General features: G+C 36.1%; 2 protein-coding genes across 2 annotated transcripts in view; both read left to right on the top strand.

Annotated features, from left to right (window-relative positions):
* Positions 1 to 203: 203 nt before the first annotated feature.
* On the top strand, positions 204 to 4,218 carry LOC113060034 (mediator of RNA polymerase II transcription subunit 18-like). The gene is made up of 3 exons (XM_026228816.1): positions 204 to 291; positions 379 to 526; positions 3,280 to 4,218. Exons 2-3 carry the CDS (start codon positions 454 to 456, stop codon positions 3,831 to 3,833), a joined length of 627 nt encoding a protein of 208 aa, XP_026084601.1. The 5' UTR covers positions 204 to 291; positions 379 to 453; the 3' UTR covers positions 3,834 to 4,218.
* A 2,715-nt stretch (positions 4,219 to 6,933) lies between these two features.
* The window catches only part of LOC113060033 (forkhead box protein O6-like), a 28,211-nt gene continuing 16,160 nt past the window's right edge, over positions 6,934 to 18,984 (top strand). The window contains exon 1 of the mRNA XM_026228815.1: positions 6,934 to 7,716. Within this exon, the coding sequence (XP_026084600.1) occupies positions 7,288 to 7,716 (429 nt within the window). The 5' untranslated portion in view covers positions 6,934 to 7,287. The remainder of the gene's footprint in view (positions 7,717 to 18,984) is intronic.

Genomic DNA, 18,984 nt, shown 5'->3' with positions numbered 1-18,984 from the left:
GCCTAATATATGTGCAACACTCAACATTATGTTGGAGAACGTAACGGATAACTTAATATTATAAAGACATAAAGTCTCATAAATGTATTTGAGTCATAAATGTTGTAAGCATCAATAGTATGATGAAGAGATCCCTTCAGTCCGGGAGATGGCGCTAAATGAATGGATGAAACAATGCGCATGCGCTGTAATTTCAACCGACACTGCGCATGCGCGTTTTGCACATGGAGTAAATTGCTGATAGTATTTTACAAAAACATAAGCCGTTCCGATTTTGTTTTCTAATAAGAGGTCAAAACATTTTATTTTGCATTTAATATTCAGACAGAATTTATTGGCTGGCGGTATTGTGTAGTTAATATCTTAATATCTCTGCAGGTCTTTTGTGCGCGTTGATCTACGGTTCATTTGAATTTCTGTTCTTCACTACTAGTAGGAGAGTTCAGAGGAGTGATGGAGGCTCCTCCGGTCACTGTGATGCCCGTCACGGGTGGAGCCATTAATATGATGGAGTATCTCCTGCAAGGTAAACTTTTACTGGTTTAGAAATATAGCCTCATTGCTATTACTATATACCTCTCAGTCTTCTAGATTATACTGTTCTGGACAATATTTCGTGTTTTTGCTTTCTTATAATACACCTTTCATTGTTTAATGTATAAAAGGAGCGTTGGATTGATTTGAACAGAAGCATGTATGGAACCTCCACCATAGGGGAAAAATACATCAACAAATAACTAAATAAAGCCAATTTTGATTTGTCATCTCACATCTCTTTTGACTTTTTTTCTTTCAAAAATTTTAGTTTATATTTAATTCTGCAATACATTTAATTTATTAAATTCATAGAAGATAAGCCAGAATTGTGAAAGGAAATAATCAGAATTGTAAGTTGAAAAGCCGTAATTGGCTTTATTTATTTACTTTTATTTATTGTGAAAAAAGTTGCAATTAACTTTTAAATTTTTATTCTGTTGCCGAAGAGAGAGAGCGAGAGAGTACGAGAGAGATTAAAAATAAATAAATTGTGAGATGTAAACTTGAAATTGTCACTGTTAATTTTTCGCAGAATTGCACACCAGTAAGTTGATAACTTACAAATATCAGCTTATTAAAATAACCTATTGACACGCACATCAGTAACCAAGCTGCAGTTACATGACTTTATCAGGTTAAATGAGGTTATTTCCCTTTAGTGATGTCAAAATATAATCCTTTGCGTTTCTGACTCCGATAATTCTGTGTTTGTCAGTTGTGATGTTGAATAAAATTTGGAACATGTCTGCACGAAATTTACAGCTCATATTATCCTCTCATTATATAGCAACGTTTTGACTGAACTACTTCTGCTGCATGAGAGAACACTTTTATCATTTTATGAGTCATGAAAGAGTGCTTTTGTGATATACTGTGTTTCCTTCTTTCATTACTGCAAAAATGTTGCTATATCTAAATGCTATTAAATCTGCACTAACAATGCGTTCCTGTATCGTATCACACATGCTAACTTCAATAAAACGACAGAAAGCAGGGTATTGCATTTACATGTCGCACAAAATCAGGGTAAGAGGCAAAAATACTACCTGTGTTGACTGGTTTATGATTAAAACATTTATGAGCTTACTCCGATAAAAGAAAACGGGTTACTGCGTAGGACTGCACGATAAATTGAAATGGAATCGAAATCGCGATTCGGCAGAAGCTGATATTGTCATGCGTATCTTTCAGTGGCTACGTTTACATGCACAACTTTTGGTTCAGTCGGATTGGATTCATTCCGATTGATGAATCTAATTGTAGTGTTTACATGAACGCAAAATAAAGTGATCGGGTTGATGTGAGCGTTTATATGTTGCAAGCTTCAAATCTGAATTTTTTATTTTTTATTTTTGCATGCTCACACAGCACAAATATAGAGTTTCTGTTTGTAGATAACCACTCTCCTACACGGATTCTTTATTTGTTTTTAACAGCAGAATTAATATTTATTTATTACATGAAGGATTTTTATCCATTTATGGATAAATATAAGCATGTAAACCACCATGCCCTGCTGCTTATATTTATCACGCAAAAAAAAACAAAAAAACAGTTTGGCTCCACTTAACAGTTGCCAAATGATGGGAGAGTTTTATAAGGACAGGACACACATTTATACAACCCTTTATTCAAAAGTAAGAGCGCTTGTTCCCCGTGTCACATGCGCAGACCTTTCAGTTTCATGGTTCAATCCAGTCGAGTGTTTACATGCACTCTCAATCGTATTAGAAGAGGAATAAAGCACCCCCTTCAATCCGATCAAAATTGAATTCCGATCGAGCTCAATCGGATCGATTAAGGTGTTTACATGAAGGCTTTTTTAGTCCAATTTAGCCGTCAATCCGATTACAAACGGATTATTTGGTTGCATATAAACGTAGCCAGTGAAGCACAGTTCTGTGATCAGTTAATCTCCCCCAAAGGCCAGAGGGCGCTCTCCCACTGAAACTCCAAATACACCTTGCAGAAGAAACCCAGGAAATGCCTATAGCGGTAGCTGGATTAACAGAAGATTTAACTGCTTTTATTAATTCAACGTGACTAATAAACACACAATTATGATAACATTTTATTAATTTGAGTTATTATTGTTATAACTTTCATTAAAATAAAGCATATTTATAATGCAATGACTTTATCACTGCTTAGAATGCTATCAAATATGTTTTGTGCCTTATTCTATGTAAGAAGCCACATCATCTCACAGAAAGGTTTATTTCAAACACTGGACTGACGTTATGAAGTGAGTTTGGAGTAAAAATATGTTATTAAATGGGGTATTTTCACATGCTGCTAGTAAATGCTGCTCAGATGGAGCAGCATTTACTACACAGAGCCGTAGTTCACGGAGAACCTATGCAAACAGGTGTCATTATCGCGAACAATTTCTTAGATTTAATAATCGTGCAATAAAATCGTTTGCGATTTGTTTTCCATGCAACTCGTCAGTGAACTACGTCTCTGTGTAGTAAATGCTGCTCCATCTGAAAGCACATGATGATGATGATTTACTGTTAATTACAGAACCGGCTTTTCTAACAAAATGTGCATGACAATCGCATTTGTTTAATCATACAGCCCTATTACTGTTTACATGACCATGTTTATGCTTCATAACCGGTTTAAGAAGGTGCATGTAAATGTGCTCACTGTCACATTAGTTATGGGCTTTTAAATTTAAGTAAGCTGTGTGAAGTTATGTCTTCTGAATTTACCGTTGTGTTGATTTGTTCGGCACAGGCAGTGTCCTGGATCAGGCTCTGGAGAGCCTCCTACATCGACTCAGAGGTCTGTGTGATAACATGGAGCCTGAGAGCTTTGCTGATCATGAGCTGGTGTTTCTGCTGAAGGGTCAGCAGGGCAACCCGTTCATGCTGCGTGCGCGCCGCTCGCTTCTTCACCCCACTGCCCCTTGGCATCTGCGCTATCTAGGTCAGCCTGAGGTGGGCGACAAAAGCCGGCATGCCCTGGTGCGAAACTGTGTGGATGTGGCTGCCTCGCACAGCTTACCGGAGTTTCTCAACGAGATGGGTTTCCGCATGGACCATGAGTTCGTGGCCAAGGGTCAGGTGTTCCGGAAGGGTGCGATGAAGGTGGTAGTGAGCAAACTGTTACGTGTCCTTGCGTCAGGAAACACGGAGAACACAGAGCCGCTGTCTCTGTCGTATCTTGTGGAGCTGAGCGTACTGGCTCCTGCGGGACAGGACACTGTGTCTGAGGACATGAGAAGCTTCGCAGAACAGCTGAAACCTCTGCTGCACCTGGAGAAAATTGACCCTAAAAGACTCATGTAGTGTGACTTGATTTCATTGGTGGCTTTTGCTTGTATTATTTTGATAATGGGTATGTTATGCTATTGATTGATAAACATTCAAAAACATTTATTTTTAGTAACGAAATAAAATTCCGTAATAAGGAAAAAAGTGACAAATAAACCTCTCATTTGATATTTTTCAGGGGAGAAATGTAGTGTATTAAAAACTAAGTAAATAGTATGGTTTGAAAAAAACACTACATTGTTGTAGTTTTTTGTAAAAACAGTTTTGTTTGGTTCAAATCAATGACATGTATTAAAACAGTAGAGCTACAGCGCCCCCTGAATGATGTCAGTTAAACTTGCGCTGGTGTTCAGAAAAGTTGTGTTAAGTCTGTTAATAAATTTCCCATTCTTGTCATGAAGCTGCTTCAGTGAGTCCTTAAACTGACTTTTTCTCATCCCAGGAAGAAAATTTGGCTGCTCAGCCACAACAGAACATATACATTGTTGTATATTGTATTTGATTTTCATTTTACATCAGATTTTATGTAGCTGATGTCAGTTAATAAATAATCTTTAATCTATTTTGTATGATGCATGATAAGGTTCTTCACCTTATTATTTGCAGAGAAACAAAATACCATTCCATAAGATGCATTCCACGGCAAAACCCAACTTAATCAATTGAGTTTTATTTATCTAATACATTTTATTTCTTTGTCTTTCAATGTATTCATTTAGTTGTTTAATGTTTTGTTAACAACATTTATTTTATTACACTTGTGTGTTCCTTGTGTTGATAATACAGTAAGAGTCTCTACAAGTCAATGATATCACTTCATAAGTAAAGCGTGATTTAAAGTCAGAACATCAATGGTTACGTGAATACCAATTGATACAATGCCCTGAGCAGGATAATATCATAAGAGTGAGATCACGGTTATTGGTGCACATTTCTTGGTTTCTGTGGGTGTATTGTGTAATGTTAATGTGTTGGGTGGAGACAATAAAATACTTGTATGTGGATGTTTTAAGGATTTGGATTGTGGTGAATTATGTGACTCTTGGGATGTCTAATTGTGTTTCTACCCTTAATCCTTTAATTCTATCCTTTTTTGCATGACTGATCTAGATGTTAAACAAGGCTGTCTTCTGTTTTAGCAAACAGCAAACACTGTATTTGGAATGAACACAACTGTCATGCCAAAACAAAGAAGAAATTGACTCACATTTCCTCTTCTTTTTTATAAATGATCACATTTGATCATTGTTGTCCTTAATAGCATAAAAATGTATTACATGTTCCATTTAACTGAAATAGGTGACAACTGAGAAAACGTAGTGTATTTTATTAGTATCAACACTATATAGAGAAAAAAAGAATTACACCAAAATTTTACATTATTTAATTTTATAGTTACAATATCTCTGCTATTATAATTATATTCTCCCATAACTTTTAGGAATTATATTGTGACACCATGAGAAACAGGTAAAGAAACACTGAAAGGAAGAAGCTGAATGTTTAGAAATTATCATTTCAAGAAATCTGAAGCACTCTTGCATACTCTATTTTTTGAGAGCTGTGTGTGTTTTTCTGAATGTGTGAATGTGTTCATTAAAGGGACACTAAGTAGGAATTACTCCCATCTAGTGGTGAAATTGTATTTTGCATTCAAACTAATTTTGCTCTCCAGCGCCTCGCTTTTTCAAATGCGCGTTGCATCTACGGTAGGCGATATGTACCAAAAAGCTTTGACGGGATGTCTTCTAATAGCACTTCGTCGAGTTTTCCTTCAGGTGAACAGGTGTGTTATTTCAAACAAACTGCAACATGACAACTAACAAACGAATGTTACAGTATGAATTACTGACTGTGGAAAACATGAAATATTGTAATTAGTAGTTATGTCTAATTTATTCGTTATATTTTCTGAATTATATGCATTGTTAGATATAAAAAAAATATTATAATATAGATTGTAACACTGACTTACCTGTCGAGAAGAAAACTGGCCACTTCAGCGTCTCTATTGAAATCTTTATCAAGCATTAGCTCTTTCCACCTAGAAAAAGCTTCCCCGACATTAACTCTTGTTTTCTGTAATCTACGGTCACGTTTCCTTTTACGTTCTATTTTTGACTGTTTTGGCGACTATGTTTTCTTCTCCTGTGGCGCGGCATATGTATGGTCCATAATAAGAATGCAATCCAGACTTTTAAACTTGCCGGTGCAGTTTCAAGCGCCTCTCACTGCTCTGCACCTGCGTTTCTGGCTCTGACCGAAAACGCGCTGTGGAAACGCGTTGGCTTAGTACTTTTTGTCCCTCTCTGCTATTATAGTTTTGCAAGATGGCGGAACTACATGGAAGCCTCCGTCGACCTACCCGTCCCATGTATATAAAGATAATAAATTCTTCATTTACAAGGATTAGTTTAAACATTGGCATAGGTATTTGTACACCATTGAGGGCATATTTATGAATAAAAATATTGATTTTAGATAATAAAATACCTAAAAAGTTACTTATTGTCCCTTTAATTTGTACTCATTGATTTGAACTATCCAAAATGAGTAACATTTTATTTAAAAAAAAGTTTTATTTTGTATAAAGGGGTTAAAAACTGTATTTATTTATTTTTATTTTTTAATTTTTAATTTCAATTTTGCTTATATATATATATATATATATATATATATATATATATATATATATATATATATATATATATATATATATCAGACAACATTATAAGCTGTCAAACACGTGGGGGATGTTGTCACATTTCAATTCAGGATTAATAAAGAACAAGTATACACTGGTGAAATAAGACTCCAGACATGCGAAATTAATGTGGAAAATAAGTTGAACTTAACTAAGGGTTACACAAACTAAAAAAAAAAAAAAAAAAAAGGTGTGTTGTTTATTACTGGAAAAGACACAAATCTGACACACACACACACAACCACCTTTGACCTTTGATTAAACATCGTCCCAGGTCCTACATTGTAGTTTATTTGTGGAAAGTGACAGAATATAACAGAATCGGTTGAGTTGATCTGAAAATATAAAGAATCAGGTTAACGCTATATAGCCTACAATATTAACGAGTAAAACAGAATATGTTGGGGACGTTACCAAATATACGACATTCATGATGCATTGTGAAGTTTTTAGCTATCAGTACAATGCGAAGATCTGTCATCTGTTGCTGCTCCAGTTTTGCTTGTAATAACCTCCATCGACGAGGAGGAGGACTCTGCTGCTGCTGCGGTCGGACTGAGTTAAAGCTGGGATGGAAATAGAATACGAGCCGCTGTCTAAACACATGCATCCATTATTTCTGCAAGCCAGTCTCACTTCAACATGATGCGCGCTCGTCTACAGCATCCTTCTCTCTCCTCCTCTGTGAGGTGGACCCAATGAGGCGTTTCTGAGAATACAGTATCACCTGACGACGTCTACCTGGCATCGGCTTATTAAGAACAGATGAAGATGATGATAGAGGAGGATGAAGCGGAGGCTCATCAGGTGGATATGGAGTCGGATTTGCTCAGCAGACCTCGTTCATGCATCTGGACGAACGACTTCTCATGTGAGGTGAACGCGGATCTGTCGCTTAATTTCTCCATATTTAAAGTAGATTCGGATCATGTTCCGTCACCGGCGTGCAGGAGGAGGAGGATGATGCTGGACGCCGGAGGATTTCACGACTTCACGGGAGCCGCGCTGCGCAAAACCAAGGCGTCCTCGCGACGCAACGCGTGGGGAAACCAGTCGTACGCGGAGCTCATCACCCGAGCCATCGAGAGCACACCCGAGAAAAGACTCACCCTGTCTCAGATCTACGACTGGATGGTCCGATATGTGCCCTATTTCCAAGATAAAGGAGACAGCAACAGCTCTGCCGGATGGAAGGTAACACAGGATACATGCGTGCACACAACAACCCCAAGTCACGTTTGCTGGTCAACTTACACTAACAAGGTTCTTGACCTGATGATTTGCTCTAAAAATAGTTAACACTCCACGTGAATTTGCCATACAATTACATGAAATGTAATACGTGCACTATTCAATATGTATTTTATATAAACTCACATACTACTGTATATAATAATACAGTACACAATTTGAAATAATACAGGGTGCATAATGAGTAAAAATTGTTCTTACCGTATTATTGTAAACTCATCTGTATTAAGAACCCCATATATTCCAGAAACTTTTATTCATTTGAGATTCATTCATTCTGGATAGATTGAGTCTTGTTCTTAAACTCTGCTTGTTTCATACAGAGAGAAAAATATAGATATATATAGTGGGTGTTAGAAAGATAGGATGTATGCAAAATATTGGGGTATAATACAATGCATATTTTATGATACACATACAATTGTTCGAGTGTGTTTAAGTGGATGATGATGGAGGACAAAGCATTTTAGGAGGGAAACCTCTGCATAATGCACTCATGCACTGTAAGTCTCCCACTGCTCCAATACTCTGCAATCAGACGGATTCATTCCAAACACGTTGTAATGTGACACCTTTGTAGTTTTCTTTTATTTCATATTGGAACTTCACACTTTATTGATTTACAGTTACAAGCACCATATTTCAATTATAATTTCAATAATTCAGATTAATAATTCAAGTGCCTCTCAGTTAGAATTTTCCATGAGAAAGGATTTTTTTTCTAAGAGTTGTAGGGCTGTCTGTTGTTTGTTCGGTTTTATTTTGTCTGGCCCTTATTGTCTTTTGGCACTTCTTCAAAACAAGAATTTCAAGAATTTTTAAGGCATAGTTTGTAAAGTTATGTAACCCAATCCAAATGGTCAGCTAACGTCTTTTGTAGTATTTGAAAGTTGTACTTTGTCAGTGCTTCATCCAATAATGATTCTAGCAGAAAATATTTGAGCATGTTTCAATTTTAAATTAATTAATAAATTAATAGCACACTCGGAAACTAACCTTTATGCAGGTAAGTGAAACCCTATTGAAGCATTCAAACATCCAGTTTCCTAACGATTGTTCTGTGTTGGGTTGTAAAGATGCTGGAGCCCATCCTAGACCGGGAAACACCATGGATAGGCTGCTATTGAATCTTATTGCCAATCATATTTGTGGTTGCATGTAAATAATAAAAAGGTTTACTTTTAAAGCTCTCCTAACTTTTCTTTTTGGCTTAATTGCGATGGGGAACAATTTGCATCCCTGATATATTGTGAAACAGGCCACAAATATAACATATTATATTATTTCATTTGCTTATGACAAAAGTACTGTTTGTCAGAAACACATTGTCTTAGATTAACTGTGCTGAACTGAGTGTCAACAAAAGACACACTGAGGATCCCTTGATAGCATCAATACTATGGTTCACCACTCGGACTGTGCTAGAAAAAGAATGAGTTAGTAGCCTCACAAAGGATCCTCAGTCTGCTCAGCCCTCATACAGTAGTTCAGGGCTAATGTAAGCCCATATCATTAAAATGAGGTCTTCAGAGGTGTGTTGAGAGGGAATTAGCTGCATTATCATAGTATCAGCCACTGCCTACGCTGTAAAAACCTGATGAGACATGTCCCACATGATGGAGGCGATCTTTATGCCTTTCTTAGCTCAAACCTGACATAAAAAAGCATATCCTACTGTCTTCAAATTTCATGAAAATACATTTTTTTAATCACACAGTGACTATACATTCATAGACAGTTCTTGTTTAGCTATCAATATATCATTGAAAGTCTCATAGATATTACTTATTAATAATATATATATACATACAGTGCCAGTGTGTGAACTGCCGACACAGTTCTACTGATTTAAGAGGAAAATAAAAAAAGAGATAAAAATGTTTATTTTAATTAACACATATTTTAGATTTATTTAAATCGTTATAACAGTGTTACTATTATATTTATAAAAGTGTTTTTTAAATATAAAAATTTAAAAGTTGTCCTGAAAGAATCAGAATGACAAACAATAATTTTAGTGACAGCATCTGATTATAAAACAGAAATTAGACTTGTGTTACCCGAACCAGTTTTTCCTGAATATTTTTGAATATTGTGATGAACTATAGTATAAAACAATTGGTCGTAGTTTCTAAATAATTAGACATCATCACTGTTATGAACTTTAAAGTCTGTTGAGTGATACTTTCAAATACTCGTAAATGATGACAAAAAGATGCTCTTTCATTTATTTGCTCTTTCGCTGTGGTCTGGTTTAGTTAGTTAAATAGTATATGAAGAGAAATGATAACATGACTTGAGGCTGCTATAGCAAGCGGGCAAACCCCACATGATAGAGACAGAGACTATAAGTTATTTTGCTCTGTCTTGCCTCATTGCCTCAAAACAGTGATTTTGGGGCACCTTGTACAATAGATTTGTGTGAGGAACAGATGCCTTCAGTGCGATGACACTGAAGAAGAAAAAAAGAGGGCACCACTAAATAATGGCAAGAAAACACATCTTTCTATAAGCTGTCCTTGTGTGCTGCACATGCACACTTGTCCAGTGTGGTCAGCTTTACTGACTAACGACTCCTAAATGAGCCAGTTCTTTTTGGTGAGTCAAAAATACACATTGCAGTCAGTATAACCCAATTCCATTCATTTGTGAATCATAAAATTACTACTTCTCAGCTTATTCAGAGGAACTCTGGGAAATCTAATCCATCTGCATAAGATGTCTGGGATTGCCTTATTATTTTCTACATTCTGTTTATCTGTACCTTTGTTGAGTAAAGTAACATTTGCGTGGCAATTCTCTGACTGCCTGCTCCAATTTATTCAAGGATATAGACTTTTCTAAAAAATAAAATAAAAAACATTGCTATCATGGGAATTAATAACAGAATTAGGTAATAACAGAATTAGGTAGACTCTACGCTTCATTTATTAGATTGAAACGTTTGTCAAACAAATTTTATGTTGGTTTGGAAAAATATTTTCTTAAAATGAAAACAGTTTGATGTTAAACTGTCTGGATGGATAGATAGATAGATAGATAGATAGATAGATAGATAGATAGATAGATAGATAGATAGATAGTAAAACAGTAAAAAAAATCTAATATTTTACAGTCTGATTTTTTCTGTAGCTATCACTCGTTTTCTTTTTGCATTTTTAATAATTATTTTTATTTATGTATTGAGAAATTAATACTTTTATTCAGCAAAGAAGCATTTAGTAGATTAAGAATGACAATAAAGACACTTACAATGTTACAAAAGGTTTGCATTTCAAATAAGTGCTGATCTTTTGAACTGTCTATTTGCAGAAAAATACTAAGAAGCAACAACTTTTATTATTATTATTATTTAAACAGTTTTAATTATTTAAATAAAATGATTTATTCATTTCAAACTAAGTGCAAAAAATGGATATGCATAACAGTAATTGCCTGTCACAAAAGAAAATTACTCTCTCCTCATTATTGCATTTTAAAAAAATGATTTTAATGCCCTTGTGGGTGTGTGCATTAAGGCTTTTGTGATTTTTAATCCACCATTTGAAAGAATGTTATATTTGATATTCTTTTCAGAAACAGGGAAGGAAGGTGTCTGTGTGTGTGTGTGTGTGTGTGTGTGTGTGTGTGCGTGTGCGTGCGCGTGCATGTGCGTGTGTGTGTGTGTGTGTGTGTGCGTGCGTGGTGCATGCGTGCGTGTGTGTGTGTGTTTGTGTGAGAGAGATGGCTGGTAATGTGCTGCCAGGGTATTGCGTGGTGGGTCAGTATGGGTGCCAGGCAGTCAGTCAGACTGTAATGTGAAGTGACTAGAGTGTTATTTATAACATGTCTTTGAGGTCTTTAATGGTGCAAGGCAGCTGGGCAAAGAGTCAGGAGCCAATGAGAGAGAGAGATGACAGACACTGGAATAAAGAGAGAGCAAGCAGTTTCACGTTTTATATGTATAAATACAAAAACAGTTATAACATCTGTTATAACATCCTGCAGTAGCAACACAAGGTCATGGCTTCAGTTCAGTTGTGTACCTTCAGATAAAAGCATTTGCCAAACACAAATGTCTGGCAACATTGTTGACATGATTGCACAGACACTATTGGAAGAGAACTGAACTGAGCTGGACGATGACATCACTGAATTAACAAAGAACTGATTTTAACTGATAAACTGAAAAAAATGTCCTCTTGAAATATCAGCACATTTTTTTCTGTTTAACACTGTATAAGCTGCTTTGACATTATCTATATTGTATAAAGCGCTTTAAAAGTGACTTGACTTGAGAAAATGTAAGATCTGTAATTGTCAAAAATTTACTTTCACAGAAATACAGCTGAATGTTGTTCTTCAACCAACTCAAGTATTGTGTTTTGTATTTTTATATATTTATCAACATATATATAACCAATAAGCTGCATTTTATCAAATTATTATGCATTGCAAACCCTAATAAGTTGCATCACAAAAACTATTAAGTTAATAAACTCAAAGATAAAATTGTTAGAACTTTGGATTTTGATTTTGTACACAAGCATTTGCACATAAATATTGAGTTAACTAACTAACTAAATACAATTTGATTGCAGTCATTATGGTACTGGGGGTAGGCTTCAGTTCCCATTATCTCTCAACCTGTTGATTGGTGGTTGCCTTATATTTGCAAGTTAATCCATAACATGTATCCATGCATGTGTTTAATCTATAAATGTATGCCTGTCTTCGTGGTCCGCGTTTTAGTGGTTCTTTATGAAATGTGTCTCGCCGCATGTAAGCATACATCCAGTGTGTGTTGAGTGTCTGTGTGTGTGCTGATGAACTCAGTTGGAGACTGAGTCCTCAGGGAACAGCTCCTGTTAATAATTCAGACATGGCTTATTATCAAGCAAGTGCAGATTTCATCTTAATTGCAGGCAGTCTGTTCTGCTTCGTATCTCAGGAAAGCATGTATGCCTAAATGTTCAGCTCTGCACACACAAGAAACGGCCTCCTAATCTTCACAGACCTTTCAGAGGCAGAATAAAATAACTCCCTTGCAATGACAAACTGATGTTAATTGATAAAAATGTCTAACAAGTCACACGCCATTGTGAAGTTTAGTGGAGTGTAATCTTTCGCACTTTAAAGTGTATATGTATATAATTTAAATACATACAGTAATTCTTCTTAAAGAGGCAAACAGACACAGGAAGTGTGCATATATGATGGGACCCATTCAGTGTATATGAAGAAGAGGAGGGGTCAAAGAACTGATCCCTGAGGAACCCCAGTGACCAGTTGATGTGCTTTGGATACCTCCCCTCCCCAGGCCACCCTGAATGACCTAACAGTGACATAGGATTCAAACCAGCGAAGTGGATGGCATATCTGCGCATGTATATTTATGACTTGAGGCCTGTTCATGGAAGATCACTATAAAGATACTGATATTGTTTTAAAATCATAATTTTAAAGAGCAGCACACACAACTATCCACACCACAACTATAATGATAATGGCACAAAGGAATGTTGGAAACACTTTCCAACTGATGAACAATAAAAACACTGACAGCCAATCAGAATCCATCCTGCTTTAAATAAATGAAGGCAAACAACACAACTCCAGCACATGCTTAAAAAAAAAAAAAAAGAAAGTCATTGTGTGTTGGTGTGGACCCTAATGTAGTATTATAGTTATTGTTTGTGGTGTGAACAGGCCTTTATAACCATAATCACAAACCCATAAAAACTCAGACAGGAAAGTTGATCTGCTGACACTCAGTAAATTAAGGAACACAGACACAGCTGGATCATATTTGACTAATTCTACTGAGGGTTAAGACATTTTTTTAATTTATTATTTTAAATAATGGCGCAAATATAAGAGTAAATTTACTTCTGCAAATCTTAGTAAATCATGTTGCTTGATTTATTTAAAGGGGGGGGGGGGGTGAAATGCTATTTAATGAATACTGAGTTTTTTACACTGTTAAAGAGTTGGATTCCCATGCTAAACATGGACAAAGTTTCTAAAATAAAGTTGTACGTTTGAAGGAGTATTTTTGGAACAACAACTTCCGGTTGGTCACAAGTTTAGCGAGGCTGAGCACAGACATTTCACTGATCAGAGCTAGAGACCGAAATGTCACAAAAGAAGTGTGTTTTTGGTTGCCAGGGCAAAACAACCCTGCACAGATTACCACCCCCCCCCCCCCCCCCCCAAAAAAAACAGCATTAAGGGACCAGTGGATGGAGTTTATTTTTACAGAGCATCAACAGAGTTGTTCAAGTGTTTTTGTTTGTTCCCTGCATTTCGAAGATGCTTGTTTTACAAACAAGGCCCAGTTTTACGCCGGATATTCATATCGTTTATTTCTTAAGGATAATGCAATCCCAACGAAAAAGGGTCACGATCGTGTGTTGGAACCGCAGGCGGTGAGTAAAACTGCTTCAAATATCTCTGTGTTGTTAACTTAGCTATCGGCGCGTAAGCACATCAAGTAAACAACAATGCGATGTTGTCATCAAACTGCACTTTCCACATGTACACCTTAAAAAAAAAAAAAAAAAAAAAAAAAAAAGACAAAGTGGAACTTAGTCATTTTCCAAAACCGCTTAGCAAATGTATACAGTTTCAGTACATACCACATAGAGACGTCCTGCTGTAGTCGTTGTGGATGCTGCTGCTCTTGTTAAATTTCAGCCTCGGGATCTGATTCTGGATCATAAATAAACGGCTGAATCTGACTGTTAGCCATGGTTTGTTTTGGATCATGGTTTTTTCCTCACGGTAATGTCACTCAGACGCTCTTAAAGCAAAACTATCAGACTATCTTTCTCTTTTAAATATAATAAAACTAAAGACTTTTTGGAGTTATGAAGGATGCAGTACTACTCTATAGGTACTCAAGATTAACAGGATATTGAGTGAAAACGAGCATTTCACCGCCCCCCCCCCCCCCCCTTTAAATAATCCCCGCCCTGTAAATTTTGTGTCTGAAATGGAAACACTTACAAATGACAAAGAAAACCTAAAAGTTTCATATAATCATGTCATTTATCATGCAGAATATGTTGGGTATGTCCTTTTACTGCTTTCATTGTAAATTATTTTATTTTATTTTTGCAAAACTATACATTTATACATGGTACGGTAACTTACATTTAACAAGCTAACAGGTTTTTAACAAAAACTAGATCTAGCATGTGTGTTTTTGTTAAATCCATGTGAACATAGAGTGTCCCATTTGTTATTTTATGATTCAGAAGTGTGCTCATAAGTGCCCTGTTTGCACTGTCCACCCTTCTGTAAAGCCTGCACTGGTAGACTTTATAGCAAACGACTATCTGACAGTGAGGACAGCGAGTGCTGTGGGCATCAGGATCTTTGAGACAAGGCAAAATATGTGTGCTGCATCTTTAATGTGCACTGACTCAGAGCTGTTCAGGTGACAGGTGAAAATTTGGTTAGGAGCTGAGCGGTAGAGTAGAGCAATAGACCTAACAGACAGACAGGCTATGCTACAGAAAGTCAAGGATATATAAGAATGGAAGAAAGCTGACATAGATTTACGATTTAAGACTTTAAGTATAGGGATTATTATTCACTATGGAGACTCAGGCGTGTTCTGGATTTGACATACAATGGTGACATACAATAGCTTTTTAGATCCAAAGGGTGACATCTATCAGTGTCAATTAGGAAAGGGTTTATTAACCAAGTACTTAATATGAAGTCAAACCAAATCCAAAACCATAGGAAAGACACCATAGAACTAGAAATGCAGAACTGCAGCAGTGGGAACTAGATTTGAACAGTGTTCAGCAGGGGTAAAACGAGGTGCTCACGGTTGAGATGTGGCCATGTGCTTTTTTATGAAAGTAGGTCAGTCTGAAGGCTGAATGTTTGCTATTCCATCCATGTAAACTCTGAGCTCAGAGTCGCAGATAGCCCCACATGAACCCATGCTTTTTATCTCTCCCGTTATACAATTCTTTGTTCCATCTTTCATTTGTTCTCTTCATCTCTTTTTCCCCAAACCTCTCTGCTGTTTTTTTTTTCACTGGCACATTTAAGATTCAGCCTTTTCCAAAATTACTCAGTCTTGTTTCTATTTAACCGCTATGTATGTCGCATGAATAGCTCTCAAACAAACATGACAATTAAGATGTCATTCGTGCACCACATGTGTTCCAAGCCAGGGTGCCTTTCTTTCATCTGCTAAACATAAACAAAACATTTAGCAAATTGTTCACTCTACTTGTTTCCATACAAATAAAGTGAATTTTGACCAGGAGAAAACAGGCTCCAAAAAGGAACATACTAAACATTTATTTTTAAGTGAAACAGTTGGTTTAGTAAGCGACCGACTGAAATGTAGGTCTTTTAAACCTAAACTTGGGTGAGTTTTCCGATAACGTTTTCTCTTAGAAGACTCTGAAGGTATACAGTATCTTAACTAAAGGTATAACTTTTCTAGACGTGTTCCCTGAACTATACCTTAGGAAGCTGCTTGAGGTACAGTATACCTTCTTATGTGTGCTGCCCATGGTAGTGGTGCTGAATTGGTTGATATCAGTGGCTCGATGGATTATTCAATGGATCATTCACTCTATGCAGGGGCTGTGCAGTACATGAGAAAGCAGTGTTCTTTATAAAATAAGCTTTGATTTTAAACAAAGGCACAGAAGTCTTTCATGTTAGAATGCAACAAACTTGCGTGAAACTCCCTACCACATTAATTCCCTTTAAATTAAGTCTAATGTCAATTTAATTATTTGCATGAAAACACTTCAGTCAGCCTTATTGAACAATGGGTGTATTACAACTTTAGAATTATATTTGTTTAGGCTGAGATGTAAGGAACTGTGAACTGTCAGCAGTGATAAGGTGTAGCTAAGACTGGTCCAGACCAACCTTATCAAAGTATGGCTTACAGAAGGTATACTTAACTAAGAAAGTTTTGGGAAACACGTATTAACTATAAGGTACAACTAACTTAAGAATGACGTAGTGTTAAGAAGGTTTCGGTAAACACAGCCCTGTGTTACATTTCCTGATAGCATTGTCTCTTAGTGCGCTATGAAGATTCTTAACGTATATCTTGACTAAAGGTATACAAATTCTAGGCGTGTTGCCTGAGCTATACCTTAGGAGGTTGCTTTCTTATGTGCAACGTTACCAGGTACTGTCTATGGGGGTGGTGCTCAATTGGTTTTAAATAAATACAACAAACTCTTTCTGTTAGAATGGAACAAACTTGCTTGAAATTTGTACTTCTGCTTTGTGACATGAAGTACATTACATCAGGGAATAAACCAATAAATAAAAAATATACACCCAGTTCACCTCCAAGTGGTCACCACATAAAATAATGCTTAATAATTTAACAGCTTTTAACAAAAGAAAGAAAGAAAGAAAGAAAGAAAGAAAGAAAGTATATAATTTACAAGTTGAGGTATAACTTAAGAACAACTTAGCGTTAAGAAGGTTTCGGGAAATGTAGCCCTGGTCTGTTCATCATATACAGCTTTCTTATGTAAATTGATGTAACACATTAAGTGTTCTGTTCTACAGACGAAACAAAGTCTTACCAGTTTGGAATAACATCAGGATGAATAAATAATTGAGTAAAAGAGTTTTCAGTTTTGGGTGACCTATTTTTTACAATAATTCTCATACTTGCATATGAGTCATGCATCCTAAACTTAATCAGATTATTGCCTTTCTTCCCAGAAATATTCACTGGTATTTGCCCAAGTCATTCAACTTGGTACTTATTCGTGATTCTGAAGTCATGTCTTGAGTAAACGTCTGAGTGGTGCGTATGCGATCATTGTTGGCTCGGTTGACAATATGACAGTTGCTGCTCTACCTTGCATTAAAGGTCAGAGTTTGTGGCCAGGGGGCCTTACCCTTTTCTTCTTTTCTTTTCTTTAATATTTTATTTTTACAGAAAGAGAGAGAGAGAAATGATGGAAAGTAGAACAGGGAATCCATGATTCCCGTGCCACCTTTCATTAGATGCAATTTGTCCTTTTTGACATCCAGAATGTTTCAGTTATGGATAATAAAATAAAATGCAGGGTTCAACAGCTTATCCTATACCACAACATTGCTATTAGAGAAGCCCCCCAAAGATACTACTTTTGATTTAGAGAAAAATATATGAATATAGATAGCAATTTTAAAATGAAGACATAAATAAATTGAATGCAACCTCATGGTATTTGAAAGCTAGATGAAGTAACTGGAGCTAGTGCGGTATGCTGCTTGGTCATAATGGTCATAAATTAAGAAGAACAACAAAAGTGAACTAAAAAAAAATAATACTGCTCAATAACCGTACAAATCTAAAACTTTTATTAAAAGCTTGTTAAAATGTAAACTTTACTCACTTGCATTATTTTAAACTGGAAGGTCCAAAACCTGGAAACCCGGAGTATGCATTTTAACATTCCCTCTTATATCTTATATAAAAAATGAGGTATATTTATAATGCAATGCTAATTGTTTGGGGGAAAAGAGCCTGTATCACAGTATAGAATTTGATCAAATAATATATTTTCTGTCTCATTCTGTCATAAGAAGAAATAAATTAGCAATTTCACATATAAATACAACTGAACAAATTAATTAATTAAGAAAAAAATGTATTCAGTCAAGAACAGAGAGTAAATTTTCTGTCTTTTGTTTTATTATAGAGACAACAGCATTCACATTTTCTTAAGACACAACGGCTGTGTACAAGGACATTTTGGCATATTTTTGTGTCTATCTGTCCTATCAAATGATAAAATCCATAGAAGAGGACTCAGTATCATGCACTTTACGGGTGTAACGATTCACTCGTTTTCTCGATGCATCGATTACAAACCCTGACGATTCATATGCATCGATCTTAAAAACATGATTTTGAATCGTAAATCGCCGATCTCGGACAGCAATCGATTTAAAACGCTAAGAATCAAATGAATCGCGATTTCAATGCTTTCAAAATATATACACATTTAATTACTACAAGCACTGACGTGTGATCTCTCCTCAGGACTCGTGGCCAGTAATATGAAAGTGAAGTAGTTTTACTTTCCTGTAGTTTGTCAATGGCTCTCTGCATCTTACCGACAGTGTTACATTACATGAGCAGTCGAAAGCTGTATTTATTGCATGGACAGAGCACAAATGTATCCCATGTTTGGTTTGATTAGTTCCCAGGTGTGTCTTTTCTATTCCCCATGT

The sequence above is a fragment of the Carassius auratus genome, chromosome 41 (assembly GCF_003368295.1).
Source record: "Carassius auratus strain Wakin chromosome 41, ASM336829v1, whole genome shotgun sequence".
In the NCBI taxonomy this organism is placed as follows: domain Eukaryota; kingdom Metazoa; phylum Chordata; class Actinopteri; order Cypriniformes; family Cyprinidae; genus Carassius; species Carassius auratus.
Note: the sequence above shows the minus strand (reverse complement) of the source record. Positions and strands in the feature narration are given on the sequence as shown.